The 21,331-nt window shown below is 45.4% G+C and overlaps 6 protein-coding genes across 6 annotated transcripts; 5 read left to right on the top strand and 1 right to left on the bottom strand.

Moving 5' to 3' along the window:
* Positions 1-1,810: 1,810 nt before the first annotated feature.
* On the top strand, positions 1,811-2,604 carry EDB91DRAFT_1088147 (uncharacterized protein; the record flags this gene model as incomplete). Its single annotated transcript, XM_041316362.1, has 3 exons — positions 1,811-1,918; positions 2,160-2,411; positions 2,464-2,604. 3 exons carry the CDS (start codon positions 1,811-1,813, stop codon positions 2,602-2,604), a joined length of 501 nt encoding a protein of 166 aa, XP_041169636.1.
* Positions 2,605-6,835: 4,231 nt separating this feature from the next.
* EDB91DRAFT_1002626 (kinase-like domain-containing protein) lies at positions 6,836-7,153 on the top strand (the record flags this gene model as incomplete). Its single annotated transcript, XM_041312256.1, has 2 exons — positions 6,836-6,868; positions 6,917-7,153. Coding segments are annotated over 2 exons (270 nt in total), but the record flags the coding sequence as incomplete, so codon positions are not given.
* Positions 7,154-11,934: 4,781 nt separating this feature from the next.
* On the top strand, positions 11,935-12,401 carry EDB91DRAFT_1256081 (uncharacterized protein; the record flags this gene model as incomplete). The annotated part of the gene is made up of 2 exons (XM_041324103.1): positions 11,935-12,054; positions 12,120-12,401. 2 exons carry the CDS (start codon positions 11,935-11,937, stop codon positions 12,399-12,401), a joined length of 402 nt encoding a protein of 133 aa, XP_041169634.1.
* Positions 12,402-13,379: 978 nt separating this feature from the next.
* On the bottom strand, positions 13,380-14,162 carry EDB91DRAFT_1063937 (uncharacterized protein; the record flags this gene model as incomplete). The annotated part of the gene is made up of 3 exons (XM_041314643.1): positions 13,380-13,817; positions 13,850-13,963; positions 14,019-14,162. 3 exons carry the CDS (start codon positions 14,160-14,162, stop codon positions 13,380-13,382), a joined length of 696 nt encoding a protein of 231 aa, XP_041169633.1.
* Positions 14,163-15,944: 1,782 nt separating this feature from the next.
* On the top strand, positions 15,945-17,271 carry EDB91DRAFT_1240223 (uncharacterized protein; the record flags this gene model as incomplete). Its single annotated transcript, XM_041321982.1, has 7 exons — positions 15,945-16,081; positions 16,202-16,418; positions 16,495-16,540; positions 16,581-16,776; positions 16,887-17,050; positions 17,091-17,182; positions 17,212-17,271. The coding sequence occupies 7 exons, from the start codon at positions 15,945-15,947 to the stop codon at positions 17,269-17,271; spliced, it is 912 nt and encodes a 303-aa protein (XP_041169632.1).
* A 1,051-nt stretch (positions 17,272-18,322) lies between these two features.
* Positions 18,323-20,924, top strand: EDB91DRAFT_1256078 (uncharacterized protein; the record flags this gene model as incomplete). Its single annotated transcript, XM_041324102.1, has 7 exons — positions 18,323-18,919; positions 18,956-18,995; positions 19,047-19,136; positions 19,181-19,281; positions 20,298-20,417; positions 20,617-20,748; positions 20,787-20,924. 7 exons carry the CDS (start codon positions 18,323-18,325, stop codon positions 20,922-20,924), a joined length of 1,218 nt encoding a protein of 405 aa, XP_041169631.1.
* Between the last annotated feature and the right edge of the window lie 407 nt (positions 20,925-21,331).

The following is a 21,331-nucleotide window of genomic DNA, read 5'->3' as shown; positions in this document are numbered from 1 at the left end:
GAGCATAGGACCATAGGATGATCACCTGTTGCATAGTGTACCCCCCCTCTCCTGGTGGTTCACCCCCTGTGAAAAATTTTCCTGTAGGACCGGACCTTAATTGAGGTGAGGGGTCTATTTCTATGGATATTTGGAGTAGGTCTATCATATAGCTGGCCCAGTACACACATAGGATCCTTCTACAGGAATTAAAATATAGAAAATCGCATTTTTGACATTTTTGATGTTTTTACATGTCTTAATCTTGCATAAATAATCCAGCCTGCTCATATATAATCAGTAGTACATTCATACATATGTTCTATGTCAAGGATCAGCCCTACATAGGGCGCAAATATGATATCTGATGTACAGGAGGTATTTCTACTGATAAGAAGCCTACATAATAATTAAGCCTGTGATAAGTGATCGGATACCTGTGATACCTCTCATATATGTCCCTAATGATATATGTGAAGTTTTAGAAAGATCCATGAAGGACTGACTGAATGACAAGCAAAATGACATATGTGTGAAAAGTGACAATTGTCATCTTTTTACACAAAGTCACATTTATATATGATATAGGCCGAAGATTTCATTAAAAATATGTAGGATACATAGTAGACTACTAAATAAACCTCTACTACACACTGCCCTGAGGTTAGAGGATTGTGGAAGAAATGTAGTGCATATCTGAGTTGATCCAGCATTAAAGTCCTACTACTGCCCAACTGATCATTTTCGATGTTTTGGGTCTTTGGACTTTCCCACACTCCATTTCTTATCTATTTCACTTCCTCAGCACTCAATTCCTGTTGGATTGTTTTGTGAATTTATGAATATGATACTGAATATATTTGGAATGTACTCCAAGTTTCTGATTATTAAATTACGATGTTTTGAAGGTATTGATCCCTTATCAGTAGAAATAGCAAGCATATGCAGTATCTCAAGCCTACAACCTATTTTGAACTGATCTTTGTCATACAAAGCAAGTATATATACTGTGATAATCATATATGCACAGGCTGAATTATTTATGCAAGAGTAAGACACTGAAAAACATCAAAAATGTCAAAAATGCGATTTTCTATATTTTAATTCCTGTAGAAGGATCCTATGTGTGTACTGGGCCAGCTATATGATAGACCTACTCCAAATATCCATAGAAATAGACCCCTCACCTCAATTAAGGTCCGGTCCTACAGGAAAAATTCTGACAGGGGGAACCACCAGGAGAGGGGGGGTACACTATGCAACAGGTGATCATCCTATGGTCCTATGCTCCTGATATATTGTTCCTACTGTTGAATAGATACTGGGAATCACTTTTCAAAGTCTGTCCACCTAGAAATCATTAAATAAGAACACATTTTATGTTTTCTTGCATATGTGCTATATCTATTGATGTAGGACGCTTCAGGGGGTGAAATAAAGATGGGAATCTACTCATATATGCTCATAGACATGTTCTGAATATAATAGAACACCTCCCCACCAAAGGGGCAAAAATGCGAAAATGTTTTATAACCTACCCTATGTCAAGAGGGCCCTAGAGGAGGAGCAGGCACACAAATAGACAAAAAAAGCGGTCTATTACATTATATCATACATATATATACTAAACTGCTACTTATATATGCACAGGGATCTATTGTGGTGTGGTGGTGAAGCTGCAATGATGTAGGGGAAGGGTGGGAATAATTGAAATTGTGGGGATGTACCATATTGGGTCATGTTTTGGGTGTTGTGGAGTAAGGTGGCTAAAAATGCGAAAATGCGGAGTGTGAGAATAGTGTGAGAAGGCCTGACATGAGGAGGTGACCAAATGCCTGGAATGACAAAAGCTGAGTTTCAAAATTGCCAAAATTCCGGCAGTGCATATTGGGTACATGGTGATATATCATTTGTAATGGCATCTAAACTATTTGCCGTGGTAAGCCGACTCCAGGGATATATCACGGATTTACTTCGATGACAGTAAATGATATATCATACTGCCAGGATATTGTGCTCACCCGCCGCCAAAAGATATAAACCCGGGTTCGCAGAGCGCAACATAACCATCCCTCCCTGTCTATTTGTACACATCCAGTGTACTCTCTTCTAGCCCATCCTCGATGCTTGAGAGACGGTCACAATGGGGTCTCCAGTAGTGCTGCTGCGGTCCGGTCCAGAACCACGGTTCGAACCGGACTTTTGGTCCGGTTCTCTGTGGTTCGGTCCATGGTCCTCGCGCCAGCCCGAACCAGACCGGAAAACGGTTCTCAGTTCTAGGTCCTCCCGAACAGTTCCATTTTGGTTTGGCCGACCCGAACCATTCCGAACCCTTATCGACTTCGACTTCGACTTCATCTGCTTCGACGTCAGACTATAGTCTTCAGGATTTGCACTCTCGGTTGATCATGCTGCCTTTAGGCTTTTTGAGGGTAAGTACTCCCTAATTAAACTCTCAAGACTCTCACCCACTGACATATGTAGTGCACTTCATTCCACTTCGAGAAATCAGCAATAGGCGCAGAAATGACCACATCTCATCCACTGACCGCGTCGATATTTGTTGCTTTGACAAAATGGGAACTATTACCACGGAGAAATGCCTTCAAGGGGAAAATTGGATGAGATCTGTTGCCATCGTGGCATTGGATATGCTGGCAGCGCTTAACGCAGGCATTAATGTGGCATCGAGAGGTACAGAAGAGCTTGGAGAACTTTTGGAAGATCAACTGAGTCATAGTGCAGCGCTTGAGCATGTCTATAAACATTGTCGTCGAGCAACAAATGACTTTGCTGAAGACTATTGAACAAAGAGAATGCAAAAATAAGGTAACTGAAGCACACAGGGTATCAGTGCAATAAAAGAACGAGATGAAAGATAACGCAAGATCAACGAAGATGAAAGCAATTTCAGTACACACCAATATAAATGAAACCGACTTTCTGCTCGAGTGGTACTTTATTCGCTGCAGCATATGTAAAATAGTTGAGTGTGGAGACCACCTTCGTATAGTCAGTAACACCCTCCTTGAACATTGGGGATAACAGATGATCGGATAGCCTTGCGGACACAATGTAATGGTGTCGTGGAATAGAGAGTTAGTAGAGTCATGTCTTGAAGATCGTTTCGAATATTCTTTTGAAGGCATGCCCACGTGAGGTCAGTGAGAGCAGAGGGAGGTCAGGATGGCCGATCAGATAGCAGACCAGAGCCAGCTGACAATGTTCCGCAGTACTTTTGAGGTTAGAGGCCCTCTTGTCCGTCACGTATTCGGAAAATCTTGTGTGACCTGCAACGGTTATCACAGTCTACTACTAATACCGATGAGATGCAGATGAATATGAAGCAGATGACTCACCGAAAAGTTCCTTCCACGACGATTCAAAGTCATCCACCGAGTTCTTCGTGTCCTGGTGTTCGGCAGAGCTCGAATGATGCCCTGATCTCTAATGATAATCTAGGTGGCATAAAGAGTGATCTGCAAATGCACGATGAATTCTGGAACCACATCTGCAAGTCTCTATGGAAGAGCTTACAAGATAGCATTGCATGAGTTACATAACTGTGGGATAAGAGGACTCGGGTAGCTGATGTCCAGCATTGAGTTCGATGGATAAGTGAATGCCTGCGGGTATATGCTAGGAGGGGACTTTGAGATCCTTTCCGCCAAGGACTGGATAGAGCGCAAAGACATGAAGCTGAATGCCAAGGCCTGATAGAGTGGCCCACCTTCAAGCTTCAAGCCTGATATATTGGCCTTGCAAACTACAGGAGATGATGGTGCAATGAAGCAGAGACGGGTGAGTGGTAGATGAAGGATGGGCTAAGCCAGTGAGCGAAAATGAGTGACAATAAGTTCCGCGCCAGTTTCCAGTTTTCGTCAGCTCTCAGGCGCATGTCTACCATGATAGCCTTGTGTTCACTGGATTCTCAGTCTTCTACTGAAAATTTTCGGGTTCAGGTTCGAGTTCGGACCGGAAAAAAAAACCTGAACCGGACCACAGAGAACGGTTCTCTGTGGTCCGGTTCTGGGTTCGAAGATTTTGTAGAACCGAACCATGGTTCGGTTCTTGGTTCTCGTCCAGGACCCTCTGAACCGGACCTGAACTGGACCACGGCAGCACTAGTCTCCAGAAGTGAATGATCAGAGAAAATGAGCTGAGCTTCAAGGACACAGATGGAGACGCCAGGAAACCCACTACTCGCCACTAGTACTCCCCATATTATCCTCCTCTTTCAAGTTTCCGACCACAACCCCTCCCCAATCCATGCACCCAAAATTGCATCTCTTGTGTCTTTCACAACAACAAGAGCTCTTTCTCTTTTTTATTGCTTGTCGAGGGTAACTTGGAATTCGCATCTGGAATATGGCGTATTCAGCGAGATAAGATAATATGCTAGTCGAGCGAGCACAGTAGAGTCGCTCTCTGCGTCGTTGTCGGCGGCTGATCACGAAAGACAGGTGTTGTTGCAGATGCGAATAATGTAGCGAACCAGTCGATATCAGCTGCAACTAGCTGAATCCTTAATACATGAGGAAACTGGTTGAGGACTCGGATGTATGATTTACCTGTAGGGCAGCCATCATGTGTAGGCTAGTCGTGGTCTGATAAGGGGTTGGGTGGTCATCGTCATATCGTTATGATTGTGTTACCTAACTCCTTCCGCGTCTATGGGTCTCAGCGTTCAGCGTTAACGTTCAGGATATCGATTGGAGGAGAGGGATGTATACGCATGTGAAAATTTATAACATGAGGTGCGTAGCTTGGCCTTCAAGCTTCAAGTTTGGAGCTGTAGCAGCTGACCATTGGTTTGGGGAGTACAGATGGCATGAAATGTCTTCTATAGCTAGGGCCGATGGGCAGTTGATTGGGCAGTAGACTGACTTGCTGCTATTCAAATCCACGGGACAAGACAAGACAAGACAAGATTGGATATTGAATATTGATATTGAGTTCTGTGCAAGCGTGTATGGCATGGGGTGCTGCGCTGAACGAATGAGGCACATTTAAAATAATTGCTTGCAGAATATAAATGCTAGTGGGGTGTCTTTATTGAACATCGTGAATGCCTCTGATCAGGTTTTTCGCAAGAGGCAGAATTTGCAAGGACTTTGGTAATGGAAGAGAATGACAGGGAAGGTCATTGTGGTGTTTGCTCCCTAACAACGAACTTGAAGGACCACCTAGACTTGAAGGATCGAGAGAGTTGAGAGACGACCAAGTCTGGGGCCCAAGTGTCGCTGTTTCAAGTGATCGTGCTTTTTCTATTTTACCTATCTATTTGTCACTTGCGATAGAATCTCTGAGTTGTGCTGTCATCTAAAGTCTTACCAATTTCTACTACTACATCCACCAGTATGACCATTTCTGTGCAAGACCAACACAGTTAGTACTAGGTAATCCACACCCATACCGTCATTGATGTTGTTTTTCTGAATAAGTGTCGTGCTTTCAAGTTCTTCAGCGCTCGCCTGATAGATTTAACGCTCACTGAAGACATTGCCTCTCATCGAGCTACTCATGTGGCATGTGCACCACTGACCGCAGCAAGAATATTCAAACGTATAACCATACACAGGATTGCGTGTCAGATCATCGGATCCATCTCTCCCTCACGAACCTCACCAGCTTCCTGGAAGGTGATGCAGGAGTTTTTGGATGCAGCGCCGAAACTGGGAGGAAGCATGTGGCCAGATGCACCATTCACAGCGTTTGTGGGATGATTGAGGTTCCTGTAAACTCGTCAATCACAGTGGCGTGCTAGTCACTTGCCATCACTGTCAGGAATGGCATCTTGGCGGTCAAACTGACATGATCCTGTTGTTCTACTAGCAACTACTGGAGCATGGTCAGCGCTCCCATGACTGTGTGTTGCCACACCATTGAACTTACTTGCGATACTGTATTGCATTATCAACACCAATATATGATATGTTCATTTGCATAAAATGAGCAAAATAATATTGAGTGGTGAGTAACATAGTTATATAGAGTCTACCTTGTGTGTACTTACATTATAGGCCTTAAGTAAGCTTGACTGATAACTATTAACCGAGTCCAATCCATATTCTGTAACTGTTCATCACTTACTACGAGGCTGATTGGAGAAAGCATGATGGCGAACGATGATCTGGGGTATGATCCTACTATTATGCTCGGCAGTTGTGGTATTTACTGTACTGGATGACCGTGCTGCAGGGTAGAGGACTTGCCAGACGATTTGACGCCCTTTATCACCCAAACAACTCGCGACCACGTTAGCAGGAGGTGCATTTGGCGATGTTTGGAAATGCGATTACAATGCAAATGGTATCTCAACCCTCATGAGTCCTATGTGTTGGATTCGTTTACCCTGATGGTCCATTTATCAATTTAAGGTTGCAGTCAAGGCCTTCAGATTTCCGGAGCATTATGATTTGGAGAGAATCAATAGGGTAAGTGATTCATACGAGAATAGCATACTCAGCCCATATGTGCATATAATGCTTCTTTGGATCGTACAGAAAATCAGCCGAGAAATTGGCATTTTGAAAATTCTGTGACACGACAACATTGTACCGTTGTGGGGTATAGCAACAGGATTTGGACGGATGTCAGAGTTGCGGTGCTCAGTATCTCCGTGGATCCCAACATGGCACGTTGAATGCCTACCTAGCATCTAATCACAATGATCTAACAGCTCTGGACCATTCACGAATTGTGAGCAGAATCCTCATCACTTCCTTTCACTTTTCAAGACTTACTCGAAGTTAAAAGCTGGAGGATGTCAGCGCTGGACTTTGTTACTGTTGGTTTACATCCATCTTCTCAAGATATTCGAGTAGTAACCTACCTTTGGTGTGGTGCAGTGCACTCTGTGCCTGTCATGCACGGGGATATAACAGGGGTGAATCCGGAGCTGCTGAGGCATGCTTGACAACTAATGAACCTGCAGGCGAACATACTAATTGACAAGAGCGGCCATGCGAGGCTAATTGATTTTGGTCTTTCCACCATTCTCCGACCCCTTCTCGGCCAGTCGCACTTGGCTGCGACATCTATACGCACAGGTGCCATCCACTATGCAGCACCAGAACTCGTTCTGTCAGATGACATCGATGACGATGTCCGTGACCTGGGGCATTTTGAAAAAATCGATATCTACTCTTTTGGTTGTGTAATGCTTCAAGTGAGTTAGTAGTTTAGTCGCAAAATGTTTGCCCGAGGACTCATTAGACAGGTTCTCTCGGGTCGGCACCCTTGGTCTGAGATCAAGGCTATAAAACTGGATTTGCACATTGTTGTTATTTTACTCGAAGGCCTGTGGGCTGCAGCGTCCCAACGGGAGTCCTGCAATAATAGACTCAGATTGGAACTTTATCCAAAGGTGTCTGCAGTTCAGACCCGAACTTTGACCTTCAGCAGATGAAGTGCTTGGCTTTGTCATGCATAGGTTTTCCTCCCCAGGTAAGCCTGCATAGTTCGTGGTGCTTTGTTGATAATCCACTTACACACACTTCAGATTCTTCTAGACCGCCTGATGATCCTCCCCATGACGTGCAGGATGACCTCCCGGGAGCTTCCTGGCAAGGCAGTTCTGGTGGCTCAAATACAACAGAGAAATCTCCCAACATTCCATCACCCCACTTTGGTCACGTGCTAGATATTTTGACCACGGACATGCATAAATTGTCTACCCTAGGTAATCTTGCACATCCCGTGTTGCCATAAACTTACAACTACTTAGACAACACATCATGCGAGTCGTCCACTGCGCCAGGATGTGTAAGTTATCAATCTTGTGCATCACTGCCACTAATTGGCACTTGCAGGACATTCCTTCTAAACCTTCAGGAGTTCACAGGGCACTCCTTGTTGGCGTGGAAAAAGTGGCTGGTTACCCCAACCTTCCCCAAGCGCACAAGGATGTTGTTAGAATGAAAGAATTCCTTGTTAACTGTATGTCCGTTTTATGACTGGAAACATCATTGATTGATGTACTCTTACAGCCCGTGGCTACCTACTTGAAAACATTGTACTCATGATGCACCATAAAAGTATCGCGAAATGCCTGTATCCCAGCAGAATAAACATAGTAAGCATCCTAAAGTATGTATTATGCATAACCTATCTGATCATAGAGCGAAGCTGCGCGAGATTGACCTTCTGGTCCGACGTACATCCCAACATGACCAGATTTTCTTCTACTGTAAGTAAGGTCTTACGATATTGTGACACAAGCGTCTATACGTTTGGGTGCTAACGATCCATCAGACACCAGTCATGGAGATCAAGTCCTTTGCAAACATGACTCTGAACACAATAATGGTAGTGTACAAACCTCGTTCCTGTAGTGCATGTTAATTTCTTCATCATAGCTATCCTCACCTACATGGGGAAGCATACCATTGATAATGTAAGTACCCGGTCATGAGTTGTTGACTGGTTCATGATGCTGAATGACCCCAAGGTTTTGAAAGCACGCCTCATTGATCCGTTACCTCGAGACGCCAAGCTTCTTGTGGGTGCTCCGATTTGATTTCTACAGTCCTACTAACCATGCTGTTTTGTGAACAGGCATTCTGGGGTTGTAGCCACTCTCACATAATGTTGGGTATGTAGGTCTATAGCTTGTGTTCGTGTTCGCACTCATAAAAGTGTCAAAGATTTGGAGCATTTCAACTGCAACAAGTTACGATGGATACCCTTCCAAGTCCCAGGCAATTGGGAGGCTCATCGCCAACTTCTTGAAGGGTAGTCGTTGGTCCTCATCGAAGGATGACTCTCTAAAACGGGTTATTGAGAGCGTAAATCCTTCCGCCCTCTACAGAGAGTCTTCCCCTGATTCATACCCAACTGTATGCACGTTTGATTGTCCTATGACGCTCCCCAAGAACCGAGTTAAGGCCCATGTCGTGCGTGTTCCCCTTGCTGATATCTTCTGAATCTTCTGAACCTGATGCCTCTAAGGTTTCCTTGTCTGCATGCAGGGATAATGAACTCACATATGATGACAACTTCACGGGTGACAATGTTACGAAGGTAGGGCTCAGTCTTCTAAACATTCCCAGGTCTGACCGAAAGTCGCTTAGTTCTTCATTGAATACCTGGGTGAGAGGCATATTGAGAGAATGGGGTGTATGTAATTTATCCTTCTTAGAGCGCAATCCTAAGGCTTCTTATCATGATCTACTCTCCTACATACAGTGGGTGGCGCTTTTATGTCGTGGGCGATGAGCTGATGTGCGTTCCATAGGGAAAAGGTCGATGACATAACTCGCAGACGAATGCAGGCGATAAAGCCGACAAGCAGGACAGGGTCCACCTCGTATCTCATGGAGAGGATGTCGGAAAATGAAGTCGAAATCAAGACATGGCACACATGCGAACACCACCATAGCCATAGCGGTGACAAGAATGATACTTCTATTTTGAACTCTCAGCAGCCTGTGGTGCGTTCAACGTGGCTTAATTAAGTTCATCATACTTATCTAGTGTTTCGTGCAGCACTTGAGTCACTACCGCCTGGTGAGTGTGTTAATGGGCTTGCGTGTTGAGTGTCATGTTCACGTGATTCAGGATATGTCGCAGATCGTTGAATTATGAAGCATATAACGGGTGATATCACCTGGCACAACAACTACACTGGTCTCGGACGTTAACATTATTGATTGCAGGTGATCGCGCCTCGATTATTTGGATGTACTGAGACATTGTACTCCGAAAACAAGATCTGTGAGGTCGTATCTTGCAGACGGACAGGACTGTATTACATAGTGCCGAGCTTCGGTAGTAGAGACCATGTTTACCAAGTAGTTCATTGTCGTGCACTATTCGAGAATTTATGGTGGATTGTGAAGCCCAAATGTGTTGTCCGTAATGCAATATTCTCTGCCGTATCCATATTTTTCGCAAGTTACGAACGATTCATCTGATTATGGGGGACATCATGGATCATAAAAGAAGAAACGGTTGTCTTCCTTATTTGAAGGTCTGACTTCAGGAGGCTAGGGATGGATAGCATTAGCTTGCTTTGTCGGTGGATTCCCAGGTATTGGCCAGACAATCTAGATATCTTAATCGTGAAGGGATCTCAGCGAAGTTCCATCTGATTGTGCCTTGCTGTACCAAACATGTCTGGGAATATCTTGCATGATATGATATAACCACAGCTCGCTGTCGGCAATGACGAGCTCAAATATATTACTCCTTACCCATTACAACAACGACAATCTAAACCGCTTTTAGATTTGAAATGGGCGAAAACAGGGATACTAGTATGCAAAGCCCACATCGACCGAGGAAAGGTGCCGGGTGGTGAACACTACGGGTCCCAAGAGGTCGAGTCAGAGGCAGCCGATCAAGTGATACCAGGCCACAGAAAGTAGTAGGAGACATTAGAGGGCTGCGATGTCGCGAGTGACTCCAGGCGGACATGAAAAAGCGAGAGAGCCACGCTTCGTGAGGGTAGAATGAGGATGAGGATGCATCCGGTAGGGGTGAGTATCAGTCACAATATATGCACCTACCACCTAAAATGTTTCTTCAATAGCCATCATCCTCGAGGTCGGATCGGAAGCATAGCATATGCCCACCTCATACTTCTCCGGATGTCTCAAAAGCGCAAATACTGCATATTCGCCTCCAGCGATCCACGTCAAAAGACACAACAACAATGAGTCTGCACCCGCTGCACCACCTTTATCCTTCTTCTCATCTTGTCTCTTCGCTTGTGAAGTGGTATAGCGCGATTGGGACGAAGAGGAACCCGGCACTGAGGAGGTTGGGTAGCGGATGCATGCCGGGCGGTAGGGACATTGCTGACTTGTTGAGGTGTGTTGACTGTGGTATCTACTCTGAAGATGGAGGAGGATGTGGCTGTGAGAACTTTGGAGGAAGGCACATGCCACAAACCCGGAAGTTGAGGAAGAACACCGCGGAGTTTAAATGGGTTCGACGCAGCGTGTAGTGTGAACGAAAACATCAATTTCTACCTTTGCTGCATATATCTTTTTATCCTTATCCAGCAGGTCCTTGCACTTCAGTTTTAGCTTGGCTGCCAATAATAATAATTCAGTGGATACAAGTTACCGGGCAGTCTGCATCTCACGAGGTTCCGGTTGTGATCATCAGAATGAAAAAAAAAAATCTTTCCATGCAATGCGCTCCCTTGGTTGATAACCACCAGCCAACCCAATGCCTGTTCATTGCTATCAGGGCTGTTCAATGTAATGCTTTCAAATGATTTGACAGCGATAATTAGCTTTTGTTGTGAAGCCATCTTGTATGGTGAGAGTCAACAGCTGCTACTGAACAATACCTGCAAACACTCACGTACAACCGCAGGCTGTTACTGCATTCTTTTTATCATATCGTGGATAGTCTTGGGTCAAAAACAGCATTCACCAAACCTTAGTAATCCTGTTGTTTTTGCCACCTGTTTGCTCTTCTTGTGCTGCACTGCACATTTTGCGCTCGAATCCAATCATTTTTATACAACTCTTGTGGGTTTCCATATCAAATCACATGTCCTCATACCAGTCTTCTGGATATATAGGAGTCAACAGGGGTCAATGGGTTTGCCGTGGAGACTCCTGGTCTTACGGGCACAGATTTCCTTATGTTGTTCGCAGTTCTCGTCGGTGACCTGATTCTCATTTACCACTGCTGGATGCTTTGGGGTAAGAACTACTATGTAGTCATACTTCCCCTTCTTTCTCCCTTCGGTGACTTCGGTACGTCATCCCGCTTCTAGTAATCAAGCAGTTAGTGATGAACTCGAATAGCTTGTATAATGGAAGTATTTCACTTCATCGTTGTCACCGATCCCACCGCACCTGCCCCTTCGACCGACATAGCGCCACTGGGACTTGCAGAATACATCATGCCCATTGCCACCACCGCATTTGGTTCTACTCCCGTATTGTGAAGGAATCACCCGAGCACATCAACCAAGACGCCTCCCATCACGCGATGATGCTCATCATCGAGAGTGGTGCGCTCTATCTCGTAACACAAATCGTGTTCATTGTGCCCTTCGTGATACAACACCCTGCACAAGTCATCGTGGCGGTGATTGCCGCCCAGATATACGTAAGTAGGACCCAAATCTATACCTTGTCTAATGTCCGCTCGCTGATTACTCGCATCCATTATAGGGCATTGCACTTATCCTCATAATTATTCGAGTTGGTTTGGGAATTTCATCAGAGCATACCACCAAGGCAATAATGTCCGAATGGATCGCACGCCGTGGGGATGACACAGGCACTTCGAGTACCCAGCTCACTGTTGAACGTAGCATGACCGAGACCGATATGGATATTCGGATGAACGACTTCAATCTCACCCGTATGAGGGGACACGACGAGACCGAGATTGCAGAGGTTGAATTGGCGCCTGTAAGCACTTATGAGCACAAAGGTGCTTCGCTTGTATAACACCTTGAACATGAATCGAAAGCGAATCTTGAACTTGGGAGTGGCGTATTTGGGTATGCACACACCAGAAATTATAGCTTTCAAGCAAGGTGATTGGCAAGAGAAGAAGCTCGGTTTGATCGGTCACCCACCCAACCCAGAACTTCAGGGGTTAATGTGACACTCATCCCTAGTCTCCCCTAGTCAGACCCAATATAATGAAGATGGTTGTTCCTAATAAGGACTCATCCTATGCGCCAAGTTTTAACCGTTGATCAAACCACTTGTCTTATGTTTCTCACCACCGACGCATGCTCGTCGAATTGAAATCTGCGACACTTGAGACAGACGCTGCATTTGAGAAATACGCGATGTTGTGTCGAGCAAATTTGAGAGGCGAACGTAGCGAAGGAAAATACTGAGAACAAAAGCGGCAAGTAACACGAGTTACACCACCAGTTCCCGGTTTATCCATGACTGATATTGTGAGAAAACTATTTAGAGGACCCGGCTTGTTCCTATAACCCTGGCTATAATAAGGGTTTTGTAGACAAATAGTGAATTCACGCCATAAAGGTTGCAAATCTGGTGTGTACTAGGGAAATATTTTCGACATTTGGTAAAAATCAGTCATATATTGCTCATATCCGACACAGAGTCCTGCCAAATATCACACATGCTACATATGGCATAGCTTGGGGTAAGTTATGTGTAATAGAATGGGAGCTGAGATATCTTGTGCATATCACATTGATATGCCTGCTATCTTTGCCTCTGACCGCCACATCTAGGAGATCGTGCACCATACTAGCCTCATTTTTCAAGCATTTTTCGACACAGGCATTGTTACAGTCAAAGTTTATGACATTGGTATACATACATACATACAACAAAGGGTGCAATAGTATGTACTGATGGTATCCTAGGCCTGAACATATGTGACGATAGACGCCACAGCATGCTGAAAAGAAATTCAACAACAAAAATGCTGGAACAACATCAATCCAAGGCAATGAGGGGAAGGGGATAGAAGAGCGCCGCGTGTCTGCAAAATTCGTCCCATATATTATTCACTACCTGGGTCAGAGCCTCCTCATCAGCGCCATCAGCACCACCGTCGCTTGAACGCTCTAACCACTGTTCGATGAATGATCCCTCCAGTGGAATACAAGGGTCCCACATCGGCCATTTGCCCATCAGGAAGGACGGATGGGCGGCAACGAACGTCAGCCAGAAAGTGTCGCATCCCCATGTCCACAGCAATGATTCTGTGTCAACTTTGGTGGTGAGCCATTCCTGGATTTGCTGCAATACTGATTCCCAATGGGCTCGATCAACAGAGTCAAATGAAGGCAGGAGTGGGAGGAATGGTATAATGGTCTTGTCGTCACAGAACATAGCTTGGGACAAATGCAACTTTGGTGCGATATAAGTAGGCTGACATTTGGACATATGACATGTGCACTCACATTGTCCGAGTGTAGTGAACTACCACGGCAGTGTAGAGCTTTCGATGTGACCTCTATGACCGGTGTGATGAATGATCTATACTCCTCATTGATGGATACTGATATGTGGATAGGCTAGCATCTAGTTGTGAGCAAGCCTCGAGGAAATTTGAAGACGGTGGATTCGTACAATGTTCCTTTCTAAAGTCTGTCGTGGAAATGTACCGGGAAAGAAAATGGTGAGGGACATCGGTTGGAGTGAAGCATGATTGTCCTGATAATGAACACCAGGATAGATAGTTGAAATTTTGGTGAGTGATAACACCGAATCCATATTAATGTCAAGAGAACAATGATCAACAGGTGCGAGACGTGAGAGTTTGGACTTGGTCGTTTTGAATGTGCGCAGTCACGTGATTGGCATATCGCATTGATTGTTTTCTGGAGTCTGCACACCATCCTCGATAACTTATAGTGGAATTGCCCAATCTTCCTCTTGTTGCTTATTTATTGATGCTACACGGTGTCTACAGTTTTTCAATACTACGATGACACCTCGAATCGTGTTCTATGCACTGTATGCCCTAAAAAAGATGGGGCCTATCATATGATGGAACGACGTCATGCTACAAAGCATGTGAACCAGGACATTCACATCCATTGTGCCAAATCTCTTAAGGATGACTGGACACTTTCTGGTCGGGCCATACAGCCAAATATCTCGGCTGCAACGCCTGTCGGCGATCCTGATCCTTCGCTTTCCCCTGCTGGTCACAATGACTTCAACATGGATTTTGATCATGTGGATGGTGTACCAATTGACACGCAAACTGATGGACCGTCCATGGTACCCAAAATGGCGCCACATGATGCAGATTCTGAGTATCCATTGGCCGATCTCTGGAACAAGATCATCAGCAGTCGAATGCTCCAGTTCAATAATGAATTTCCAGACCTATTTGCCGAACTACAGGCATCTCTTGCTTCAGGACAAATTTCTTTCTCAATGCCTGTCGTTCCCACCAACAAGGAGCGTGAGCTTGTCGACGACAGTGCACCTGACTTCGGGATTGAAATTCCTGGTAAGTCGGCTATCTTTCCTGCAGTCTGCAATCCCATACTCAGCGGTATCTACAGATGACCCGCTTCTTGAACCGGCGAGCACTAACCACACCGTCTCTCCGGATCATCCATTGTATCCCTGGCCATCAAAAGCGGTAAGTCTTTTGTGGCGCACACATATATGATATACTTACAACTACATCAAGCATTTTATTACTTCCCTTCTGTTCAGCTCCCCGCGGCTTCCATTTTCCGAAGCCCAAAAGAAGGCGGTCCTGAATTGGGCCAAAGAACTTGGTGCCAAAAACCTTCCCTCACTTGGCACAATGAAGAAGTGCCAGAGTCACCTGCAGGATCTCATAGGTGATCCAACTGAGAAGGTCGTGTCTCACTCTGGAGACATATTCTACATCAATAGTGTCGCAAAAGCAATTGCGAAGGTTTGTGAGATGGATCTCCGTGTTGATGTGATGCTAACATTATTTATAGGACTACTGCTAATCCCATCACTCACCTTGCAATGCAGGACTATCCAGAGGACGGCGGAAAGGGGATGTCGCAAGTGTTCCACAGGAAGAAAATGTTGCTCGATCTCCTGTCACCACCAGCAGTTCGGGTGGATGGGACCATGTACTTTATGGACGAACTGTTGCAGGAGTCGTCGGGAGGCTATTTCATCCCACAACGATTCTTTCTAGCCGGTGCAGACACCACTGAATCCTCTGAGCAATCGGATAAAGTCCTGTATGCATTAGGTCGAGCTGCCGAATGGACGGAAGGTATGTTGTTTGCCTCTATGTAAAGTGTGCTGGTGCTCAAACATTTATCAGGCTGGGTTCATTGTAAGCGATGAGGAGGAGATAATCCCGACATCTATGTTTGTACGATCATTTGGAGACATTGCCGCAACCTGTGGCGAGCTTGATTGTGGACTGATGTGTGTGTTGCTGCTCTGATTTCATTGGCGCCTATGGGACTCAAGTATGCCACAGCCTCTTCCATTAAATATGCATTGCTTTCACCCAGTCCACTGCGAGAAAAGTCGAAAGGTTGAATGGTGTATACCATTCCCTTAATCATCTTCATGGATGACATGTCCGGCAATATCTCAAAGCAGTGGAATAAACACCACACCATATACATGTCCAATGCAAACTTACCGAGAGAGATGCTCGAAAAAGAATTTTTCGTGTGATTTGTTTTGTCCTCTCCTCACGCTCCACCCATGGAATTGATGCAAGCAATGAAAGAGTCCATCTTGTACGGTTTTCGACTTTTTTGTTGTTTTCTAGTATCATTGAATGTACATAGTGATGCAGCACAATCTGGTGTCTCAGCATGGGATTGCAAGTATGACGAGGAAGTCATGCTCATTCCATATGGGCTATTTCTTGCTGGAGATAATCCGATGCAAGCTGAAGAGTGTAGTCATGCGGGGCTCAGCTGCAATTACTTTTGCAGGACATGTGATGTTGGCAGAACGAAGGCATACAAGGAATCCGAAGCTGGCTACAATAGTATTTTTATGGTACGAAGATCACTTCAGTATCTTCCATATGACTTACTGGTACTTGCAGTCAGGCAATCTATGAACCCCTGAGAAGACGAGTCAAGAAATTCGACAACAGTTTGAAACTGCCTTCAAATCAGGTGCCACGACGAAAATCCAGAATTCTGTGGCATTCGACAGGTGTCCAAGATTCAGCTTCGAGTTCGATTCTCAACACCTTGATTGAACTCGGCAAGAAGCTTCGGAAATGTACCATGGGATCTCAAGCACTGCCTGAAAATGAGATCGAGGCCACCCTTCAAAAAGAATTTGAAGAACTCTTGAAAGGTGGACAACTCGACAACACCATCAATCCGCTACTGGGAATGGAAGGTTAGTCATTTTTTAGTTGTTGTGGATCTCTTGCTTAGCTTCCTACAGGGTTAGACATTCATATGGACACCCCCACTGGAGATACTTCATACAATACTCCTGTATGTTGTCAAGTACTTCTGGGGGCAGACTGGTCTTTCTTCTCGAGAAAGCAAAGTTTCTCCCCATATTTCAGTACCGGCTTGAGTCTGTCGACAAGGACAGACTGAATGCTCCCTGCTTAAATGCAGACTACATATGTCACTATAAAGGAAGTTTGATCAGGAAGCACTTCAAAAGTTTGGCGCAAGTTATGCCAGTTATCATCCACGACCTCAGTTCCTCCAACAGTCCTTAATGCCTGGACAGTGATTGGCGAACTCGTTGTACTGGTCTGGCATACAAGAATCACAGACACGGAAACATATCTTGTAAGTTCAACTCATGTGCTATCTACAAGGCTTGTCTCATACCTTTGCGAGACAGGCAACACTATCTCAAACCATCGAAGATTTCTTGAACATTACAACACAATGCGCACTGAGTATTTTGATAAGCAAGCCGAAGTTCAATTTCCTCATTCATCTTCTGGCTTACATTCGTCGTTTCGGCCCTGCGATTGTTTTTTCAACCGAGCGATATGAATCAGTTCAATCACATATTCCAGTTTATCATGTATCTACAGCAACCAACAGGCACCAAGTAGAGATACATGCAAAATCTTTTCTCACCAGGACACAATCAAGCACATTGCTACTGGGGGATATTGGTATGATTCTACCGTAAAGAAATGGGTTCACGCAGGAGAAAAGGTTCTATGTTATCTTGACGAACATCCAGAACAAGTGAGGCTTCTAGGTATACCAAACTCCAGGAAGATTCTTGGGAATGCTCAGCCTGGGGCCGTCCATTACAAGGGCAAATCAGTTGTGACGTGTGAAGGAGAACACGCGCGCTTGAATAGTCATGTTATCTTCCGACAACCAGTGGACGGGAAGGTGAGCCAGTATATATATATTCCTTTCATCATGATTTGCTCATCGATACGACTGTGATACAGCTTCTGGACATATATTGGACGTATTCGAGAGATTCTCATATCATCCCACAACAGCCAAACAGCAGATCACATCGCACTTCAGCTCTTCATGTTTGCGACTGCTTTGCACCCAACTCTCCACTTGCTGTCTATCAATCTTACTGATAATGAGCTGGTTTCAACCGGTGTAGTATGTCATGTGTTTTATATGCAAGCTAATTATTTAAGACTCGGATCACCTCACAGGACATCATTTGTGTTGTCAATCTGCAACATAATTGCCTTGATTTGCAGTGCACGGACATCCATCAAACACCTGTATGTCAAGAACAGATAGCCACCTCTTGAATGAAGGCCACTGTCAAGCAGCAGTCAACTCCAAACTTCTTTCTCAACGTCTATTCCATCCACAACTACTGATCACATCCAATGTGTTGTCCCTGATACACTTGCGAGACTGCCGCTTCGGGTTACCAACGTAGCTGAAGTCCGGGCCATAGCCATACACCAACTATGGGACAAGAGAGCAGTGATGAAAGGCGGAGATGCCCAGCTAACAGGCAGTGGCGAGGGTGCGGATGCTGAACCATCTTTAGTGCCACCTTCTGCCTTTGATCACGCTGCACCGAAACTGCGAAAGTCTGCACCCAAAGCAAAGACAAGAGCAAGCACAGGTGGTCTGAGCATGCAAGGAAGAAAGAATCCAATGACCTCAGATGCTATTGCAGGGCCTTCTATGCAGACAGCACCTACTCCCAGTGAGCAGAATTCAACAGTGTCGCAGCACCATCAAATTTCCTTTGCAACACCAATGGGAGGTCCTCCGCAACATTTTTACTCACCTGCGCCCCAACCATACTATCCCCCACACCAGTTTCTCCCTCCGCCCCTGCTGATTCCTTCAATTCCCCCCTTACACTCCTCACCTCCACTTCACCATTCACCACCCCGGTTGTATCACCCTCCCCCACAATCACATTTTCCGTCTCAACCATATGCCCCTCCGTCTCAACCATACGCCCCTCCGCCTATGCCAGCCCCATATATTCACTCGACTTATCAGCAAACACGAAGCATGCAAGAAGCCCCACCGTCACACCAATTTCAACCTCTGATGTCGCATAGCGTTGTAGGCCGCTTCCCACAGCCTCACTATCCTTCTTAGGTTCGATACCCGCAGAGTCAGCATCACCACCCACAGTTTGGTATGGAGTATCCCCGAGGAACTCATTGATGCCTTCCCATCCCTTTGCCAGTAATAGCTCTTTATGAGGGGAGGCGGAATGAGAGGAGACAGAGCGAAGCAAAGACATGCGGTCGGGTGGAGGCCTTCAAGCCATTCTCAAGTTGGTTGTCTGGCAGCCCCGCAGTTCACGATTTTTACTTGCAGCCATCCGCATCAATCCCATTACACTTGAGGTCAGTCCTTCATTCTACGAGGGAAACAACTCAGCCGCGTTGAGGAACATGAACTCCAAAGTTAACATTCTGGTAAGTTTTTTCTTCTCCTGCCCATTCTTACTGCACTGAGAAAAAGTACCGCTCAGATATATACTATCAACTGCTGATTTATGTCATCTTCTCACCCTTGGTCATTTGCTGCTTATCGAGACCACATTGATGGTGGCGAAATGTCCTGCATTCACCCCTCACCCGAGGATTTCAATCTTTGCATTTCCATGTACAATATGCGCGACTTTATGTACTATTAGTATACAACTTGCGCATCTTTCAGTGATTATCTCTTCCTTCTCGTCACCCCCCCCCCCCCCCAGCCCCTTTCTCCATACTACATCAGTCCTGCCCTTATTCTGAGATTGTGTCATTTGTATCGCTTCATACTCTATCTCCGCTGCTTTCACCAGGCTTGAGCGCACTGCAGGAGCATCTTGTGAAAAAGGTTTCATATCGCAACTGAATTGTCGCAAGCGAAGAAGCAAACATTGAATCAGCCACCGAGCCAACCCGCATCTTTCCGTCGGTCAACCTTGAGCAGAACAGTGAACTGCTCCAGCGCTATCCCGTACGGACCAGTTCAGGTTCGAAGAAGCACAGGCGTCCCACGTTCATCGGGAGGTCTATTGACATCACACGCCACTGTTCCTCGAGGCAGGAGTCCCTCAACTTCCATCCAGAATGCATCTTGACCTCCTTCAGTATACGGATCTGGAGGAAATATCAGTCGTGCACACTCACCACTGGCCCAGACCATGAGCGTTAATCAAGCTTCTCAAGGTCAAACTGGTGTTAGCCCCACCTCCGAGTCTTGGTGCGCTTCACCAGACGGATCACTGGATGAGCCCATCAGTGCTGGTTTGCGTCACCAGAGATCTTCTAGCACTGATTGTAACAACCCATTGATATTTACACCTCAACTCACAAAGCGACTCAAGTTGTATGCAAAGAAAGTTGCTGAAGAGAAAGGTGTCTCAGAGGAGCACCTCTTTGAATTCATTGATGCGAGTTTTCCCCAATCCTATCATGACTTATCTTTGACGCATCTTTAGACTGGAGGAGTTGCCTATATGCTCATTGATATCAAGGCCACCTTTATGCTGTTGAATGAGGCTAACAGAAAGTCTCTCCTCGTGGAAATCAAAGAACTAATTGAATCCAAAGATTTCAAGGTACTCATGTCTAACTGTCTTGTAATCTCTCGCCGACTCAAAGCTGATCGAGCATGACACAGTCGGGTCTTCTTAACCACCTCACAGCATGTGTATTATCACCGAATCTCACCAGCATATGTCAATGACACGCATGAACACAGTCATGGTACATTCAATATCCTTTATGTACAAAAGTAGCGACTGAAAACTATGACAGGATTTTATCAAGAACAACAACGAGATATTCAAGGTCCCAAAGTTCCTGTTTGAAGATGTGGAGCTCACTGCACAACTCTCGAAGCTAGTCAGCGAAGCACTTTCTTGCATCCGCGGCAATGTCAAGACAAAGGTTAGTGTTGCACAAATATCTCACGGAAACAAGCTTAGACTGATTCAGCTGGTGTCATCAATCTTAAAACACTCGAGCATTATGGACACCGCAAGATCGCTAGCCCATGGTTGCATAGAGGTGATGCATCCCATTGGAATAGATACGCGTTTTTTGGTACGGCCTCACTCTCTTGACTGCCCAAGGTTTTTAACGGGACCGCAGCGGCACTGCTTGCGCATATTTCTTATTGGCATCGGTAACTACAAGACCATACCTCTGGAGGATATTTATTTCTCCGTCTCTCCTTCCATCTCTCCACCGAGACCTTGCATCAAAGTGGTGATACACTGGGCATTGATGTTGAATTGGACGACTTTGACCCAGGGCCCATGGTGCACGTTCATGCTAATCAAGTCCACGAGAACAGCGCAGACAGTCCGGGAGATGTTGAAGGCAACATGAATGACGCGGAGGCTGGAGACAATGGAACCGGTCTCGATATCAACCATGATGGAGATGATAACGAGAATCGGCTGACAACACTGAGACTGGCATGGCAGAGACGAATGAACTTCACCCTGATGACTCGGGATTTGGGGGC

The sequence above is a fragment of the Suillus paluster genome, assembly GCF_016628075.1.
Source record: "Suillus paluster strain FC165 chromosome Unknown EDB91scaffold_170, whole genome shotgun sequence".
Classification (NCBI taxonomy): domain Eukaryota; kingdom Fungi; phylum Basidiomycota; class Agaricomycetes; order Boletales; family Suillaceae; genus Suillus; species Suillus paluster.
Note: the sequence above shows the minus strand (reverse complement) of the source record. Positions and strands in the feature narration are given on the sequence as shown.